The sequence below is a fragment of the Phyllostomus hastatus genome, unplaced genomic scaffold, assembly GCF_019186645.2.
Source record: "Phyllostomus hastatus isolate PE091 unplaced genomic scaffold, TTU_PhHast_1.1 phas_contig_196, whole genome shotgun sequence".
Lineage (NCBI taxonomy): Eukaryota > Metazoa > Chordata > Mammalia > Chiroptera > Phyllostomidae > Phyllostomus > Phyllostomus hastatus.
Window position 1 is genome coordinate 30,736,832 of NW_025333709.1, and position 16,988 is coordinate 30,753,819.

Consider the following 16,988-nt stretch of genomic DNA (forward strand, 5'->3'; position numbering starts at 1 on the left):
AATATGAATTGGCCTCTAAACAAGGCAAGGTATATTTCTGTCACTCGTATAAAATAACGTGAAGATCACCCTGTTTTGTCTTCTCCAGTGACAAGTAAGACATTCCACTTCCAGCGTGAACAAATGAAGTGTTGGCATGCTTACTTAAGTTCTGAGCAATAAACAGTTCAAGGTATTTCAGAGATAAGAAATCCAGTTTTCATCTAGATAAAGTGCTACGCTCTTAATTGTTGCAAAATGGCCATTAACATTTTCAACTTCCATTTTAGTTCACATTATGCCAAACGTTCGCATGTTCGTTCACTGATTTATTAGGTAACAAAATAATGTGTTCACAGTATATCATAGTGTGTGGAAGTCAACGGACTTCCCAGAGAAAGGTGTACGACTCATAGTATTTGTAGGAAACCAAAAACCAGCTCGACAGCAAAACACCATGTTGACCCTTTTAACAAAAGGTACCAATACTCAAATGATCTAATAAATACATATATAACAAAAGTGGAAAAAGTAAAAGTAACTATGGTGAGATGAGGTTCTTCCAAAAATCTCCGTCTGGTCAAGCATTCTGGGAGCCTGAGCCAAAGAAACGCTGCCATGCTGTTCCGTCCTCCCCTCCCCCCACCCACGGACACTTCCTCGGAGCCGCCCTCGCGCCCAGCTCACCCCAGCCTTCCCCCGGGGACTGGCCGGTGCCTCGGCACACAGACCGAGATGTTTGCGAGTGAACAGCTGTACAAGGAGGCTGACTGCAGTGAAGGTGCTGTGCGGGCGTCCTTCCGGAAGAAGCACGGTGTCGTGTCGGCACTGACCAGCTACGGAGGGCTGTGCCGGAGGCCGTCCCCGCGGTGTCCCCGCCCTGCGACCACAGGCTGCATAATGCCAGCAGGTCTGGGAGGATACCCTGGAAAGCTTAGCCGTGCCATAGAGGCTTGATACAACTCACAGGACCTTAGAGAAGCAAGTATCACTAAAAACAAACAGCAAAGAGTTATTTTCCTGAAACGTGGTTTTGGTAAAAAGGTAAGAAAAGGAACTGTTTACTCCCCAACAAAAGCTTCCTCCTCTTGGCTTTGCCTGCCCTGAGCTCCCAACCTGCTTTGCCCACTCTCCCCCCACCCCTGCCCCCCAGGGAATGGCTGGGTGAGCGCAGCCCCGGGCACATGCTAGACACTGCGTGCCACCTGGGGGGCGAGTTCAGTATTGAGGTTACTCATTTTTAAACAATTTCACTCCACAAACTTAAAGCTATAGTTGCAGCCCTAGAGGAGAACATCTACCCAATTGTTCCGGCCTTCTGTCGGATGAGAGGCAGGGAAGCTACCCACGGGCAGCCGTGTTTCCAGGGGCCAGTGAAAGGAATGCATCGAAAGGAGGCCCTGGAAACCACGTAGGAAGGTCAGCAAAGACCCCAAACAGACTGCAGACATTCTGGGAAATAAACGTCATTCTCATTCAGCCAGTGGCATAGCATTGACCCAATCTTAACATTAGCGACTGTTATTTGTATAAATCTGACTACAACCTGATTGCGGTTAACTCTACCTCGGACTAAAACGAAACCACGAGTAGTGCTGCGTGTAAAAAACGAAGGGAGAGAGAGTCTAACACAGCCAGACCACGGAGACTTGGAGTGACACCACTGGTGGCTGCCGGGGAGGGAGGAAGTCCGCAGAGAGACCAGGTGACCGTGCTGCGAACGCTTCCCCCAGGCGCGCTAGTCTCGCAGTCCTGCAGTTATTCTCTGGACTGATAGAATAAAATATAGCCAGATTCTGAGTTTTTTGATATATCTGATGTCAGGCCATAGAATTCTTCAATAGCTTGGGCATCTATTTTCTGCAATAAAAAAGAAATAAAACAATATATCTGGTCAACGTGATTACTGGCAGGAGGACAGAAAAACTAATGGAATGCACAAGAAAAATGCAAGAAACGTTGTTGGCTATGCAATTACAATGGGGAACGTTCCACAGCGAAGGGGAGATTCCACAGGCTCGGCAGAGAGACGGGATTATAGACATTGTAACTCTCTGGGAAAGAGGGCTGCCCCTCAGCCGATCAGCAGCCACGTGTGGGCGCTCTTTGAAGAAGCCAGGACTTCTGTCTTTCCAACGGAAAACTGGAGAGTTTGGGGAATGACCCCGACTCTTTCCTTCCCTTTCGTTTTACCCTAGCGGGCCAAACCAGACCACATCTTTCAGTGTTGCCTTCTCTCCAGCCAGTATTCCTTTACAACAAAATCAACACATGGCATACTTTGATGTTACATAAAGATTTCCAGGTTCAACAGACTGAAAAATCATTTTTTAAATAATAACCAATACAAGAAAAATATGGTATAATGAGAGAATTTTAATAGAACCTTAAAGTTTATTATTTGGTCTGCACCAGAGAGGGCTTTAATCACACTAGGAAACAGAACTTACAAATAAATATGATTTAATGTGGCATAAAGATCCCACGTGTGTGGCTGATCAGTTAACAAAAGCCCAGTATCAAGCCCACAATCACACCTATTCTCCCTGCACAGAGAATGGGAAGCAGTAGAATTTGAGTTCTGAGAGACATGTAAGTTATTTTAAAATCAGACTATGGGAGAACAGGCCTATTTTAGAAAACGTCCACACCCACGCATTCCCCAGAATACCGCCCCGTCCCTCCCCCTGCTGCAGAAGGCCCCGCACACCCACCTCTACAATGTCGTCATCGAACAAAAGCCAGAAGCCGTGACTCTTCACAATAGTAATATAATGCCCACGATTAGGACCGCTGGAAAAGAACAAAAAAAAGGGAAGTAACCAAGATCACTAAGATCTTCTTCGTCATAAAACTCCAGGTCGTTCCCTACAAGCAGTGACCCACTAGAAGAAGCTCCCGCCGAGACAGAGCACGTGGCAGAGGCGAGTACATGACCACGCTCCTCGGGCCCGTTCACGGAGCAGAGCCAGGCGCCCGCGCTGTCCTGGGCACGAGGGAGTGCGGAGATGAGAGAAACGTCAGTCTCCTGAGGGCTCGCAAGCCAGTGGGAAAACAGACATTCAAATTCAACTAAAATGAACAAATAATCACTGTATACCTACTATGTGCCAGATCCTATTCTGGCTGTCGGGGGAAAAAAAGCAGTGAATAAAACCAAGCCCCACTTTGGGGGGCAGGTATGAAATAGGCAGAAAACAAACTGAAATGAAAACGTGCTTCCAGTGGTGGTAAGAGCCATGGAGAGAACAGACGAACTACGTAGTGAGTGTGGAGGGAAGGTGTTACTTGGTCTACAGTGACGAAAGCAGGCCTCTCTGACAACATGGGATCGGAGAAGGAAGGTTCCCTGAAGGAAATGACTGTGGGGGTGTGGGGGGCCGATAAGCCACGAGACTCTATTAGATGGAGGTTTCAGGACCAGAGGGCAGCAAGTGCGAAGGTCTTGCTGTGTTCACAGAACAGCAGGGAGGCCGGAGCGAGTTGGCCGGAGGAGGGTGGCGGGGAGGAGGCCAGAGAGGGGCTGGGGGACTGTGGTTAAGATTTTGGACTTGCTGTGAGCGAGCCAGGAAGACCCAGGGAAATTCTGAGGAGTGACATGATCTAAGTTTCAGAAAGGTGTTAATAATCCACAATGTATAGTAACAAGCACTGAAAAAGGTACGCACGACACAATAAGGGAAGAAGTAGAAAAGAACTAAACAGCTGTTGCTATGTAGTTAGGTTTGCAGAAATGAGAGGATGTTAATCCTAAATTTGGAGTTTTGTGTTGTTTTTGTTTTTCTCAAGGCACCATTGAAGCCGAAAGGCTGGATTTGCCTTTGTTTGCTTTCCTTAAAAACGGGATGACCCACCCGATGGGCTCCTGCCTTTCTCCAACTGCGTCCAGCCACTCCTCCCCAGTCCTCTGAGCTCCAGCCCGCTGGTCCCATTTCCACACACACGACCACTCACAAGCTGGGCGTTGGCACTGGGTGTAACTGCCTGAAACCATCCTCTTCCAAGGCCTCAGCTAAAATGTCACCTCGGTGGATAAATCTGTGCCAATCACCTCCCCTTCAGGGGAGGTAGCTCCCCTTGCTCTCTTATCACCCTGTTCATTCCTCAGAGCCCGAACCAAAGTCATGACTGTGTGGTTTGTTTTGGGTCGAGGCAGGCTGCGGGGTTCACTTGTTAATTGGCTTTCCCACCAGCTCCTCGGCTTCACGAGGGCAGGGCCTCCTGTCCCGCTCACTGCTGTACCTTCAGGGCCTGCCTCCGAACCCAGCAAACAGGGTTTCAAAAAATACTCGCAGCAGAAATCAGTGCGCCCACTGCAAACATGGGCCAGGAGATACTGGAATGAAGGAATGGAAGCTTAGCTCCCCAACTTCAGAGCTTTCCAGCGCCCTCAGCCAGCCTGGCTCCGGGACCAGAAAAACCGTGCCTCGGGAGGGGAAGAATTTCAAGAATCCCAGCAAGCAGCATGCATGACTCGGCACCTTCTGTCCTTGCTGCCGGGGCTGCTCCGACCTTGTGTCTCTGTTACAGACACTGACTGTTCCAGAGCCCAACATCCACTCGCCCCACGATCTGCGGGGTCTCTGCCTTGCCCTCACCAGCGCTCCCAGGGGTTAGAGCCGGCACACACAGAGACCCATACTGAAAACCTGCCCACACCCTCCACATCTGAGCGCTTCCGTTTCCCCACCACCTGTCTACACCGCCTGCCTCTGTCACAGTGCCCTCCAGGAACCAGGCTCTGCCTCCCCAAAACCTCCCCCTCCTCCCAACCGCTGGTCCCACCGGTGGTCCTGGCTGGCTTCCAGATCACTGGACCCCTGAGTTCTTTCAAAGAATAACTGCTAGAACTATTCTCCAAGGGGAACACAAAGCTGGCTTATGACTGGCTGACAAATGTGACTTACTGAGAACATGAAATACCCCTCGAGGTGAAGCTAACATGCGCAGGACAGAACGGGACGCTTCTGCTGGGAAGCCACTGTTCCCGATGCTGCCCGCCCCGGGGCGGGGTTACGAGAACATCTGTCCACTCTCCATGGGAGACTGTGCACCCTCTTGGTGACAGCCCCTCCACCACAGCCAATCCCGGCAGGTGGGGAGAAGACACCGGCCCTGTGGCAGGTCCGCATCTAAAACCCGAGAGGGTGGGGCAAAGCTGTGCCTCCCGGAGGAGAACAAACCCAACCCCAGCTGAGCAGCAGAAGAACAAAGGGGGATTCTCCGCAGACTTCCTCACGCTTAGACATTTCCGAATCATGGGACAAGAAGTGTCTGATCAAAGGACTCCGAGATACCCTGCTCTCCCAGGTCCAGGGGCCCACCCTCTCTCTCTCTGTTCTCGTCCTGTGATCCTCTGGAGTGCTGGGGGCAGGCTGAGAAGTGCGCAAAGAATTTCTTAAAGGTCTATTTCCAATCATCCAAAATGCCAAGAAATTAACTCTGATCCACTACATCCAGTCTTTATTTGTACATCTTACGATACTTGTGAAATCACATAATAGTAACCTGGCTTTTTAAGAATTACAATCATATAGCATAAACATTTATGCATCCATGTTGTTTCAAACTCCTCCCAAGCATCATTTATAACCAATGGAGATTTAGCATTTCCCTTATGATAGAACATTTAGATAACTGATTATAATGCCACCTGTTTCATTTCATTTTCTGTGTGTGTGTGTGTGTATGTATGTTTACACATATTCTGAGATAGTACATAAACAAGAACTTGGGAGAGATTCCCCAAAGTCCCCTTATTACTGAGTCTCAGCCCAGGAAGGGGCCAGTGGAGCCTGTTCAGCACAGGGACGACCCTAAGGCTTCCTCGCACGTGTGGCCCGCCCGCCCTTACCTGCCACAGTGAACCACCACAGCGACCAGGTCGTACATGCGGTCCAGGTTCACCGCGTCGCTGGAGGTGTTGAAGAGCCGGAGTTCCAGCGGGAAGACCACCCGGTAGGAGAGCTTGGTGTACCTGTGCAGCTGCTCCATGTACTTGAACCGCTTTAGGTGCAGGGCCAAAATCATGGGCAGCTTTTTGACTCTCATCCTAAGAAGCCAGGAAATAGAAAATCAATTGTGCCCACCCCGTTAGGGGAACAGAACCCACTGCCGCCTGCACAGACAGAGAACGGGAGGGTCGAACCAACTGCAAACCACCAAAGCACTCACAAGACTAAAAGCAGGCTCGCTTATTTAGAACTGACTTATCCTACATCCTCTGTGAACTTGAGCACAGTCGGGGACAGAAAAATTGCAACAGGTGTCTGTCTGGTTAAAGGAGACATTCCAGAACCTCTGCATCAATAAAAATAGGACTCGCAACTGCTGTTACTGCCCTTGGCCCCCCAGGGGGGAGCAGTGTCTGGACAATCCCCCCCAGACCCCTTCCTGAGACCAAGGAGAGGACGGAGAGAGCTCCTGGGAACAGGAAGTTGAGGCGAGGACAAGCAGAAGGGTGCGTCCGGCCTGCCAGGTTCCGAGAACCAGCGGGGAGGTTCAGACACTGCAAACCACCGGCATCAGCAAAGCGAACGTGCCAGGCTCACTCTCACTCCCTTTGTGCCCGAGCAAGTCATTTCCCTTCTCCGGCTCTCACTTCTCTCACTCATAAAAGGCGGGGGTTGGCTCGGGGCTCCGTTTCCCAAACTGGGCTCATTGCGGCCCCAGGGATGCTAGCCCTGGGCCCACTACGGACTCGGGGTGGGTTTCTGTGTCCAGGCTGGACAACGCCACTCTCTGCGTGGAGGCTCCTCCTTGCAGGAAAGGGACTGTTTTTCCTCTTGTTTGATGCAGCATTTCTCAAACTTACATAAACACGGCAACCTTCTGTCACTAAGGTGACCATTAATATTCCCTAGTAAAAAGTCACAAAGATGACAAGTTTATATAGTTTACTAGAAGAGGGAATCTTCCAGTTGTCTTCCAGGACCCCCAGTCTATGAGTGCCTTGACCTATTGGAAATTCTTCTCCACTTGTGTACATTTCAATGCATATTATTTGAAAAGAACAAATTTTAAGAGAATATTATTTAGGAATCTATTAAGGTAAGACCTTGTTCATAACAATAACCATGATAACATCAGCAGAAACATATGAATTATGGGGAACCCCATATTTTGTAGGAACATATGACATTTTAATGACCTTCAGGGCTGAACGGAAAACACCTTCGTGCCACAGAAGGAGGCCTGGGCTGGCCTCAGGCTGACTCAGATTCCACAGACGGGAGCAGAGGCGAGCTCCCCTGACTGCTAATGACAGCCAACTACCTCCCGCCTCCAGTCCACTCCACCTGCCACCATGACCAAACTGTTTTAAGTTTAGACGCAGCAAGACGTGCGTGTTGGAGGAGGCTGGGCAGAGAGGTTATTTTGCCCGCCGCTATGGGCCCCTGAGGGTTCAGATGGCAGTAATGAGCATCTGTGAGTTACCGTGAACATTCCACAACCACGGGCAGGGCAAATTTAACTCACAGTAAGGCTTCATGGGATAATGAAAGTGTCAAGATTTTTGGCTTCTAGGGGGACATAACAGGGAATCACTGGTTATCTCAGCTTGTCCAAGAGCTCTGACTGGCTGCTGGGTGCTGGGAAGAACATGGGCAACCTTGGGTCCCACATCCGTTCAGAATGTGGTGACTTTCTGATCACCTGCCCATGTAACTGATGCATTGTTATTGCTTTCCTCGAGATTCCTTAGTAATTAACTAATTGTTTAACCTCTTCTATCTGCTAAATAAGGAAGTCCCAACATTTAGGCAATACTAACAAGGTGACTGGGTGACAACTGTGTGTTATTACTATGCTAAGTCCTTTTTATACTTTCCCTTGAGCCCCAAGGTGACAGTGATTACAACACTTGATCACCACTTGCTTACCCAGCACACTGTCGGGCACACAGTAGCACCCAATAAATAGCTGTTGAACGCACACGAATGAACCCAGGAGCAAACATTCCGACAGGTGGACAACGTTCCGAGGCGGGCTGGCATTCGCGTCCCTGTTTTTACAGTGTGGACGGCGGCTGACTTCCCCCAGAGACCTGGCCGTGAGCCTGTGCAGCCTGGATGTAGAACCCCACCCGCCAGGCTGCACGGGCAGGCTCCTCCTCGCACACCAAGCCACCCTCAAGCTCAATCCTTCACGCACCTTTTCTGGGCCTCCTGTTTGCTGCAGCAGGTTTCACAGTAATACTTCTGCTCACTACACAGCGTTTCTGTGTTGCTGAAGTCTCTGCAGAGAAAAATGTTTACGACTTAAAAAGGAGTCCACGTTGTGCTCAGGACACTGCGTCTGGAACCCTCTCTGACCTGCGGGGTCATTTTTGAGTGAGTGGGGGAAAGAAGGGATGAGAAAAGCTCCTCCTTACAAGTCGGCACTCTGCCACCCTGAGAGCGTGTCTGCGGGACCGGACCATAATTTTCCCAGGGTTTTCAAGTACAGCCTTACTTAACGGGACACAGACAGAGGTTTCCAAAAGATTCAGGAAAAACTTGGGGTTTAACAGAGAAAACCTGTCAGCTGGAGACATAAATTATAACAGAAAAATACTAACTATCATAAAGACCCACTGTGAAGTTGGGTCCAAAAAAGTCAATCCCGTAAAATGCCAGGTGGCATTATTATATGATTAGTAAAAGAAGTGTGTGTCGGGTGGTCTGTATTTTCCAAGAGCACAGCACTGGAGACAATGGATGTCAGCCACATACAACAGCCTTCATCTTGAACTAAGAAAGTCCCACCCGGTCAAGAGAGGACTGCTCCCCTCCAACCCCCGGCTCCCCTACGCCCCCCGCCCCCCACACCCACCCCCGGATGTGAACTCCAGCTGCCTCCTTTTAAGAACAAATGTCACTGTGATATTATATCTGTATTTGCCTTATCGTCTACTTATAGTTTTCATTTTTAAATGTCACGGCGTTTCATTCCTGTCTGGTCATTGAGATTCTATTGAACTTGCCTGTGGTACAACTTCAAAGGCTGAAGAGAACATCCAGAATATAACGACGCCCCAGAGTCCTGAAAAGGTCTGTGCCATTTCCTCACGCACAGGGAATGTCCCAGCACCAGAATGATCACTTTTTACTAAATCAGAGAACGCCATTACGTACACAGAACTTACCAAAAGAAAACATGGACTGTTTGTTCATTAAACCCCGAAATACCTGCCAACAGTACTGGGGACCGGGTGCTGGAGGCTGGTGGAGAGCACAGTACCCGCACCCACAGAGCTCGGTGTGCCAGAGACACGGGCAAGGGGGCCATGCACAGCACTGCAGTGCTCAGGGCCGGGTAAACGCATGTCACTGCACACAACTGATCCCCCTGCTGAAAACCCTCCAACAGCTCCACGCACTTGTGAATAAAATCCAAACTCCGTGCCACAGTGGACAGGCCAGCCCCCTGCAGGCCCCGGGCTGCCCTTCCGACCTCACCCCCCTCCTGCCCCGCTTCACCCTGCCCCAGCCTCACAGGCCACACAGGCCAGTCCTCCCTGCATCTCACCATCAACAAGCTCCCTGCCTCTGGGCACTTGCAGATGCTGTCTTCTGTGCGCTGGTAACTCCTTCCCAGAAGTTTCCGTGCTGGCTCCACTCATTCAGAGCTCAGCATAACTGTCACCTCTCGAGAGAAGCCTTCCCTGAACGCTCTCTCCAAACCCGCCCAGGCCCTCTCCCGTCGCTGCATGTTCTTTGAGCGCTCACTGACCGCTACCTGAAACCAGCCTCCTATTCACTGACTACTTGCCTCCCCTCTCAGTCTGCCAGAGCCCCGGCACTGAGGACAGGCCCAACGCAGGGCAGCACTCAATAACATGTGCTGGCTGAATGAATGAATGAAGACAGAGGCATGTGTATTGAGTGTGGCAGGGGGGAAACCCAGGGGAATAAGAACTTGAACTGGGGTACTTCAGGACGTTTCCCAAGGGGTGATACCTGAGTCAGGTTCTCAGAGAGGGACAGGGTGCCAGGTGGACAGGTGGCAAGGACAGCAGACGGAGGAAACACCACAGCAGAGGGATGGACGCAAGGTGTGGGGTGCACATTTCTCAGAAGCTGGTGTGGACCCTGCGGCCCGGGACTCCCACTAAACAGCCTCGGTAAGGAAAAGACATAATCAGACAGCGCTTTTTGAAAACACCACTTCTGGCAGCACCATGGGAGTGGGGGGAGAATTAGAAGGGGTCAAAAGGTAAGGAAACATCTTAGAAAGCAATTATACTCAGTCCCTGGAATTCAAGTGCTTGGTGCATCCTACAGTCTCAAATTTAGCTGAATGAACGCGGGATGACTCTTCAGGGAAGTCGCTGGTGTGAAAGCACTCCTTGGCCTGCGGAGAATCGCTGGGAGGAATGAGGCGGGGGCTGGGAAGGGGGAGAGGTGAGCACGGGTGATGGTGGGGAGTCACACCCTTGGGAGTCTACAGCACAGACAAACCTCTTCGCTCAGCGAAAGAACCACAATAACCAAGGCCAGCAGAACAGCAAGTAGGAATTCACACTTTCTACTTACTCTAATTTCTCAAAGACAGTTTTCTGAAGCATTTATAGACCCAGATAGGTAGAAATACAGCAGAAGGTAGTACCTGATTTAAGGACCAAACTTAGAAATCACCACTACCCTGCCGAGCCCCAGCTGCCTCAAAGCTTGATGCCCCGAGAGACAGGGTGATGCTTTCAGGGTCTGAGAGTCAAGAAGCAGAAAACAAGACTAAGGCAGGAAAGGGGGGGGTGACCCTGCAGGAAACCCCGAGGCTGACCAGCCTGTCAGCTGACACTGCATGACTGTTGAAACCACAGCAGACAACAAAGGTTGAGGAAACTCTTCAATAAAAAGTTAAAGGGGAAGGAGAGTCAAGATGTCTTTCCAACGCTCAAGATAAATGACTAAAGCAGAGAAGAGGTTAGAGAAACAGCACAAAATTCTTGTATTTCTTTCAAGAAGAGTCACAGTGGGAATAAAGCACTTTTAAAAAATACATTTTGGGAACAAATCTAATATAAAATGCACCCCTTTATAAAGAAAGAAAACTATAAAACCTTATGGGAATGTATACAAAAAGTCTTGGAAAAAAAACAGAGAAAAGATTATGTTCGTGGATGGGAAGGTTATATATCATAAAGAGAGCTCTCAAGTCCAAGTTAATGTCTGTATTTGGTACATTTTTAAATTAAAATCTTAACTTTTCCACTCAATACAACAGTTTAAAAATGGATTTTACAGCCCTGGCTGGTGTAGCTCAGTGGATTGAGCACAGGCTGCGAACCAAAGAGTCGCAGGTTCTATTCCCAGTCAGGGCACATGCCTAAGTTGCATGCCAGGTCCCTAGTGGGGGCCACATGAGAGGCAACCCACACATGATATTTCTCTTCCTCTTTCTCCTTCCTTCCCCTCTTTCTAAAAATTAATTAATTAACAAAAACGGATTTTACAGATTTCTCAAGCAACGCTTCCTGATCACTTCCACGCCGTGACCCACAGAGAAGACGACGCTGCACGGCACGGAGCTACGGTGCACGGACATGGCCGCTCCCAGGCTCTCTGCCCAGCCTCCAAGGGGCCGAGGGGCTCCACACGCCTGCGGCCCGTCTGCCACAGCAGCACGCCAGCGGGCAAGCTTCCTTCTGGAATCTACAGTGGTGGCTCTCTGGCTGTTTGTTAGAATCAGCTGGGGAACTTCAAAACCAATCTCAATCTCCACCTCCCACCCCCACCCCCATCAAGTACATCAGAATCTCTTCAGGTAGCACTCAGACACTCATTCCTGTTCTTGAAGCTTTTTCCAAGGCAGTTCCAACAGCTGTCAGGGCCGGGAGCCACCATTCCCACTGCTCTGCAAATATTCACTCGCATCTGAATCTCCTTGTCAAAATGCCGATTCTGACTCATTCCTCCATCCCTTCCTGGGGGAGACTGAGATGCTACAGTTCTAATGAGACGCCAGGTGATGTCAAAGGTGCTGGTCCCAGAGCCCCTGTGGGAGAGGCAAAGGTCTAGAGCGGTGGTCCCTAAACTCCGGCCCTATCAGAGTCACCCAGGAGATGGACAGAGGCCCAGGATCACTGCAGCTGAATAGGGTCTGGGCCTTGGTTCTTACCAACATCCCCCGGTGATTCCAACACACATCACAGTCTGAAAGCCACAGACTAGCACGTCAGAAAAGACTTAAAGAGAAAGCCACGGGGAACACGTATGTGTCAGATATCAGAAAACACGACGTAACAGCAACCAAAATGGAAACACAAGTCAGAAAAAGAGAACAGAAAAACTAATAGATAAGAAACACAGGTTGGAAAAAGAGAACAGAAAAACTAATGGAAATGTGGTGGGAAATATCTATACACACACACACACACACACACTCTCTCTCTTTGAACAAAAGTAGTTCCTTGAAATAAGTAGAAAACAAATTTTAAAAAATAAGATTAACTTTTAAAATAGAGTTTGAGGAGAATTACAAGGCTACTCCCCTCCTGACACTGGCGCTGGGAGGATGAGAATTTAAACGAGAGGGAGATGGAGAAGAAGCCGGTGGTCTCAGAACGGAGTTCCGGGAGGACAAGGGTGAGCTTCTGCGAAGGAGCCGCAGCGGACGGACTCAGGCATGAAAGTGAAGACCAAATATACCGAAAAGGCCACATAAGAATAACTGCACGTATTTTACCTTTTTGCCTGAGGCCATTCCTTAACTTTTCAAAAGAAAAAAGCTTACTCAGGACCCTCTTATGATAAAGAGGGCTCGCCCCGCTGAAGGACTGAAATGCCCGAGTTAGCTCAGCGACCACAGGGAGCCCGAATTCTGAACGTCCCTGCCTTTTCTCCCGTCATCTCCCTGGGACGGAAGTTCACTGACCACACACTGGAACCCATCACCGACAACCATTCTGGAAGGAGCGGGAAGAAATCTGACATTTAAATTCCGCAATTTTAGCTTGACTTTTCAACTTTTTTCATCAACTGAAAGATAAAAATATCACATCAGAAGAGATACACAGATGTGATGTTTCAGAAGAAACTTCAGAATCCTAATTTTAAAACAAACTTCCAAGAACACAAGCCACATCAGACCATGAAAAAGGTCACAAGAGGTCGCAATCACTCCTCATCTTCTGTCTCGGGCAGAGCAAGCAAAGGGACTGGCAGGTATCCTGTGGTTCCTGGGCCTCACCTGCTCATCCTCTCCGGGGAGAGGCGAGATGTTAGGTGTGTATGAGGGCAGGGACATGTAAGCCGGTCAAGGTCGAGTTTAAGGACGATATAAAATGAGGATGGGCAGGCGCTCCAGGAATACCAACCTGGACAGCCCAGGCAGATGAGACCCTCACGCTGTTCGAGAGGGACGCCGAGGCTGTTTCACATTCACCCACCCGCCCCAGCTTCACCATCTCCCAGGGCCTCCAGCCTGCCTTCCTCACGTATGCATGGCCCCCACACACAAGTCCCCAGTGAAAAAAGTGAAACCATAAATCTGGGTGACATTTCTCTATAACGAGGCTCCCAAAGGTTGGTATTTTGACTAACAATTAACCCTTACCTGGCTGGCCCCATAGCTCAGGCCACGGCCGTCTGCCCTGCAGAACAGCCCAGATAATGCTTCGAAGGGAGGGGAAGCAGTCAACCTCCCTAACCTACTACACGCTCCCTAACCACCCTTGCCAAAGAAGGCGTATGGACAAATACCCTTCCTCCTGGGCCCTCACCTGCGACTAAGGTTGGTGCAACCTCACCTGTTTCTATTCCCTGAGATCACAAAATCTTAGGGAAATCAAAAATGGCTTCTTCTCACAGGAAGATTAGAAACCCCCGCCGTAGAGGGAACCATTCAGAAGAAAAAGAGGCCGCCCTGGCTCATGAAACACTTTGTAAACAAAGAGACAACAAGCTTGTCCCGGACCCCTGAACTCAAGGCATTTGGAGACAAGGGGTGATGTGCCAAACCAACAGGAAGTGCTGAGGTAACCATCAGTCCATCACCGCAGTGTGGAAGCAGGGGATGTGGGGTGGGGAGTTGCGGGTGGTGGTGGGGGTCAGACTCCTGGGAAGTGGGAGCGCAATGCGCCCCCAGCTCACACGATACATTACACCTGGATGGACCGAGCTCCTCCACATTGGAGTTGGTCCCTTTGCCCTGAAAGATGACTTTCTTACAGTCAGCTGACACAGCAAGTCCCTTTAATCTACACCCGCTAAAATGTTCCAAGTCACCTACACTCCTGAAAGAACAGTGCTGCCACTCTACTCCCCTGATGAAAACCGACAGTGCCTCATTCCGGCACCGCAAAGTGTCTCCGGGCTGCAGTGCCCTGGGCCACGGGAGGCCCGCCTGCCCACCGGCCCTGCCCTGGCACACGCACCCTTCAGACCTGTCCAACCCCCTTCAAAGCACCGACACCATCCATGGATCCCACCGAATGCGGGTGCTACAAGAGGGGTCTGTGGTGCTCAGTCCTCTGTGCCTGGTGTCCAGAACAGGGCCCGGCTAACTATAAGCATGTGGAAAACAGGAGAAGAAGAAGGGAGTGAGGAGGGGAAAAGGACACCGTGTCTTTATATCAATTTCAAGCACAATTCATGTATGCTATACCTACAGTTATCCTGGGCATGAATTGTTCTCACACTCCAGGCTCCTGACCTACTCTGAACCCGAATGAGGAGAAAATTTTCCCACGAATTATCTCCTTCAATGCTGGAAGTCTGAGGAAAAAGCAATTTCCCCAGTGGTTCTCAGCTCAAAAGTGCCTGAGTAGATTACCTTAGAAAAGAAAGGAATAGCAGGCAGGCATCCACAGAATGGGTTAACCTAATTGTGTGACTGTGTGTGTGTGTGTGTGTGTGTGTGTAAGAGAGGGAAACCTCTTTATTACATCTGTATTCAAGATTAAAAACTTATTTTTGAACTTAATGACTAATGGCTTCCACTTGATCCTCTTTCTTCCTAGCAGGACTCTTCTCCAGACTGCGCATACTTATTTCTAATCTTTCTCAGAAAAGAAGGAGTAGAAAATAGGATTACACTGGCGGAACAGAAAGGAAGATTATTTCCTGAGAAATACAGGCTATTTTTCCCCCACTTATTTACTAGCCTGACCAAAAGCTCCAACCACGATCAAAATTCATGGGGTTACCTTAGACAGTGAGTAATAGAAGTATTCTGCTCCACATCAACGGAAAGATCAAGAAAATCTTCATCTTTGCTACTAACCTGAAGCAAAAAAAGAAAAAGAAGTATTAGGCACAAAATAAACAAGAGACCCAGTACCTTAAACACTCAGAGGTCACCGACAACCACGACTGTGGTGAAAGTTGTGTGTGGCTTTGTATGTCCACTGGCAATCTGACTTACTTTGAAAACAACCCAATCTACAGAAAATCCCAAATTTTCAATTTAATCATCTGTACCCCAGCCGTGATTCAGAACTTTTAGTAGTTAAAACTCAACCAGATTCCTACTCCTCTCTAGTCATTTCCCCCACCGTTCCGAAGTAGGAAGTATCAGTCAGATACCTGTACATACAGCTCCGACTGGCAGAATGATAAAAATGGAAATGGAAAATGGACAAGAGACTTAGGCGACCTACTACTCAGGTGCTCACCCTTCATTGACTTGCCCACACTTTCTGCCAGGCCCTGGGAATCACTCCCTTCCTCCTGTGCCTGGTCACTCAAACTGCGTGAGTGGTCAGGGAGCCTCAAGTGCCACGGGCTACAGAGTCACGCTAGCGACCCACGCAGCTGTCCTTTCATACAAGAGGTGGCCATCGTTTGCGGAGCCCTGTGCTGTTGGTGGTGACGAGTGCACCCGGGGCTGGCCTGGCGCCTGGACTCACATAGGCCCACCAGGCCATGGACCTCTCTCAGCCGAGCTAGTTCACTGGCCCAGGCCATTTCTCAGCCTTGCTCAGCTCACAGGACACCAATTCTGGGCTCCTGCTTACTGAAGCTCACCGGCTAAGTGCTTACACTCCAGCAGTTCGCCGGCAAGCCTGGTGGTTTACTGTCTTGGGAGTGGGAGGGGTGAACTGTTCCTGCAACAACTTTGAGGTGCTCAGGCAGTTGGCAACAAGATGAAAATAACGCCCTTCTTTGTGAAAATTACCCTGAGACCCAATACTCCACTGCTAGGAAATCATCTAAAGAAATATCCAGAGATACAAAGGCCATCTCTTACTAGAAGTGTACATAAGAATATGTACTGAGGCAGACGGTCCAGCCCCACACCCTCTCCCAGCCCCATATAAAGTGGATGACAAATGACCAGTTACTGAGCCTTTCCGTGCCTCAGTTTCCTCATCTGTAAAGTGAGGACAGGAAGAGTATTTCATAAGGTTGTTTTAAGAATGATATAAATAATACGTGTAAAGTGCTTCAAGAAGTAAGCACTCAACAAATCATGAAAGGGTAGAAAATTATAAAGGGCCTAAAATGGTCAAGAAGTTGGAAACAGTTTAGGGTATTATAGTAAATGAAAGAGTTAGCTATGTAGTCATATAAATTAATTCCAACTTTATATTAAAAAAGGCCTCTATACGGGGTGGGAAAAATAGGTTTACGACTATGACCATGCAAAACAGAGTTTATTCTTGTATTATTAATGTATTATTCTCCATACGGACAACTGTGAACCTACTTTTGCCAACCCCTGTATATTTACACACACACACACACACACACACACACACACCTACCCCTTATCTCTATCATCCCAGTTTCATTTTTTGTGGCACTTTTTACTGCTCTGGTATAATGCACAAAAGGTCCTAAATGTTCACCACTGCCTCTGCTGGCTCTTTTGCCACACGGCCGTCTGGATCCCACGAGCCCCTGATTCCGAGTTCAGCCATGCGACTTGCTTTGGCCACTGGAATGTCAGAAGGCATGTTATAAGCAGGGGCTTGAATAAGCACTTGTGAAAGCCCTCCCTTGCCCTTCTGTCATCACCATGACAAGGACTGACCCAGGCTAGCCCACTGCACCCAGGAAGAAGATGAGAGACCCACGGAGAAG

The 16,988-nt window shown here is 49.2% G+C and overlaps 1 protein-coding gene across 2 annotated transcripts in view; it reads right to left on the bottom strand.

Moving 5' to 3' along the window:
• Nucleotides 1-291: 291 nt before the first annotated feature.
• Nucleotides 292-16,988, bottom strand: part of USP46 (ubiquitin specific peptidase 46) — a 54,459-nt gene continuing 37,762 nt past the window's right edge. For both annotated transcript variants that reach the window (XM_045834516.1, XM_045834517.1), the window contains 5 exons: nt 15,110-15,186; nt 8,134-8,217; nt 5,834-6,031; nt 2,694-2,772; nt 292-1,839 (listed from right to left, as the gene is read on the bottom strand). In XM_045834516.1, coding sequence (XP_045690472.1) covers nt 1,738-1,839; nt 2,694-2,772; nt 5,834-6,031; nt 8,134-8,217; nt 15,110-15,186 — 540 coding nt within the window. In that variant the 3' untranslated portion in view covers nt 292-1,737. The remainder of the gene's footprint in view (nt 1,840-2,693; nt 2,773-5,833; nt 6,032-8,133; nt 8,218-15,109; nt 15,187-16,988) is intronic.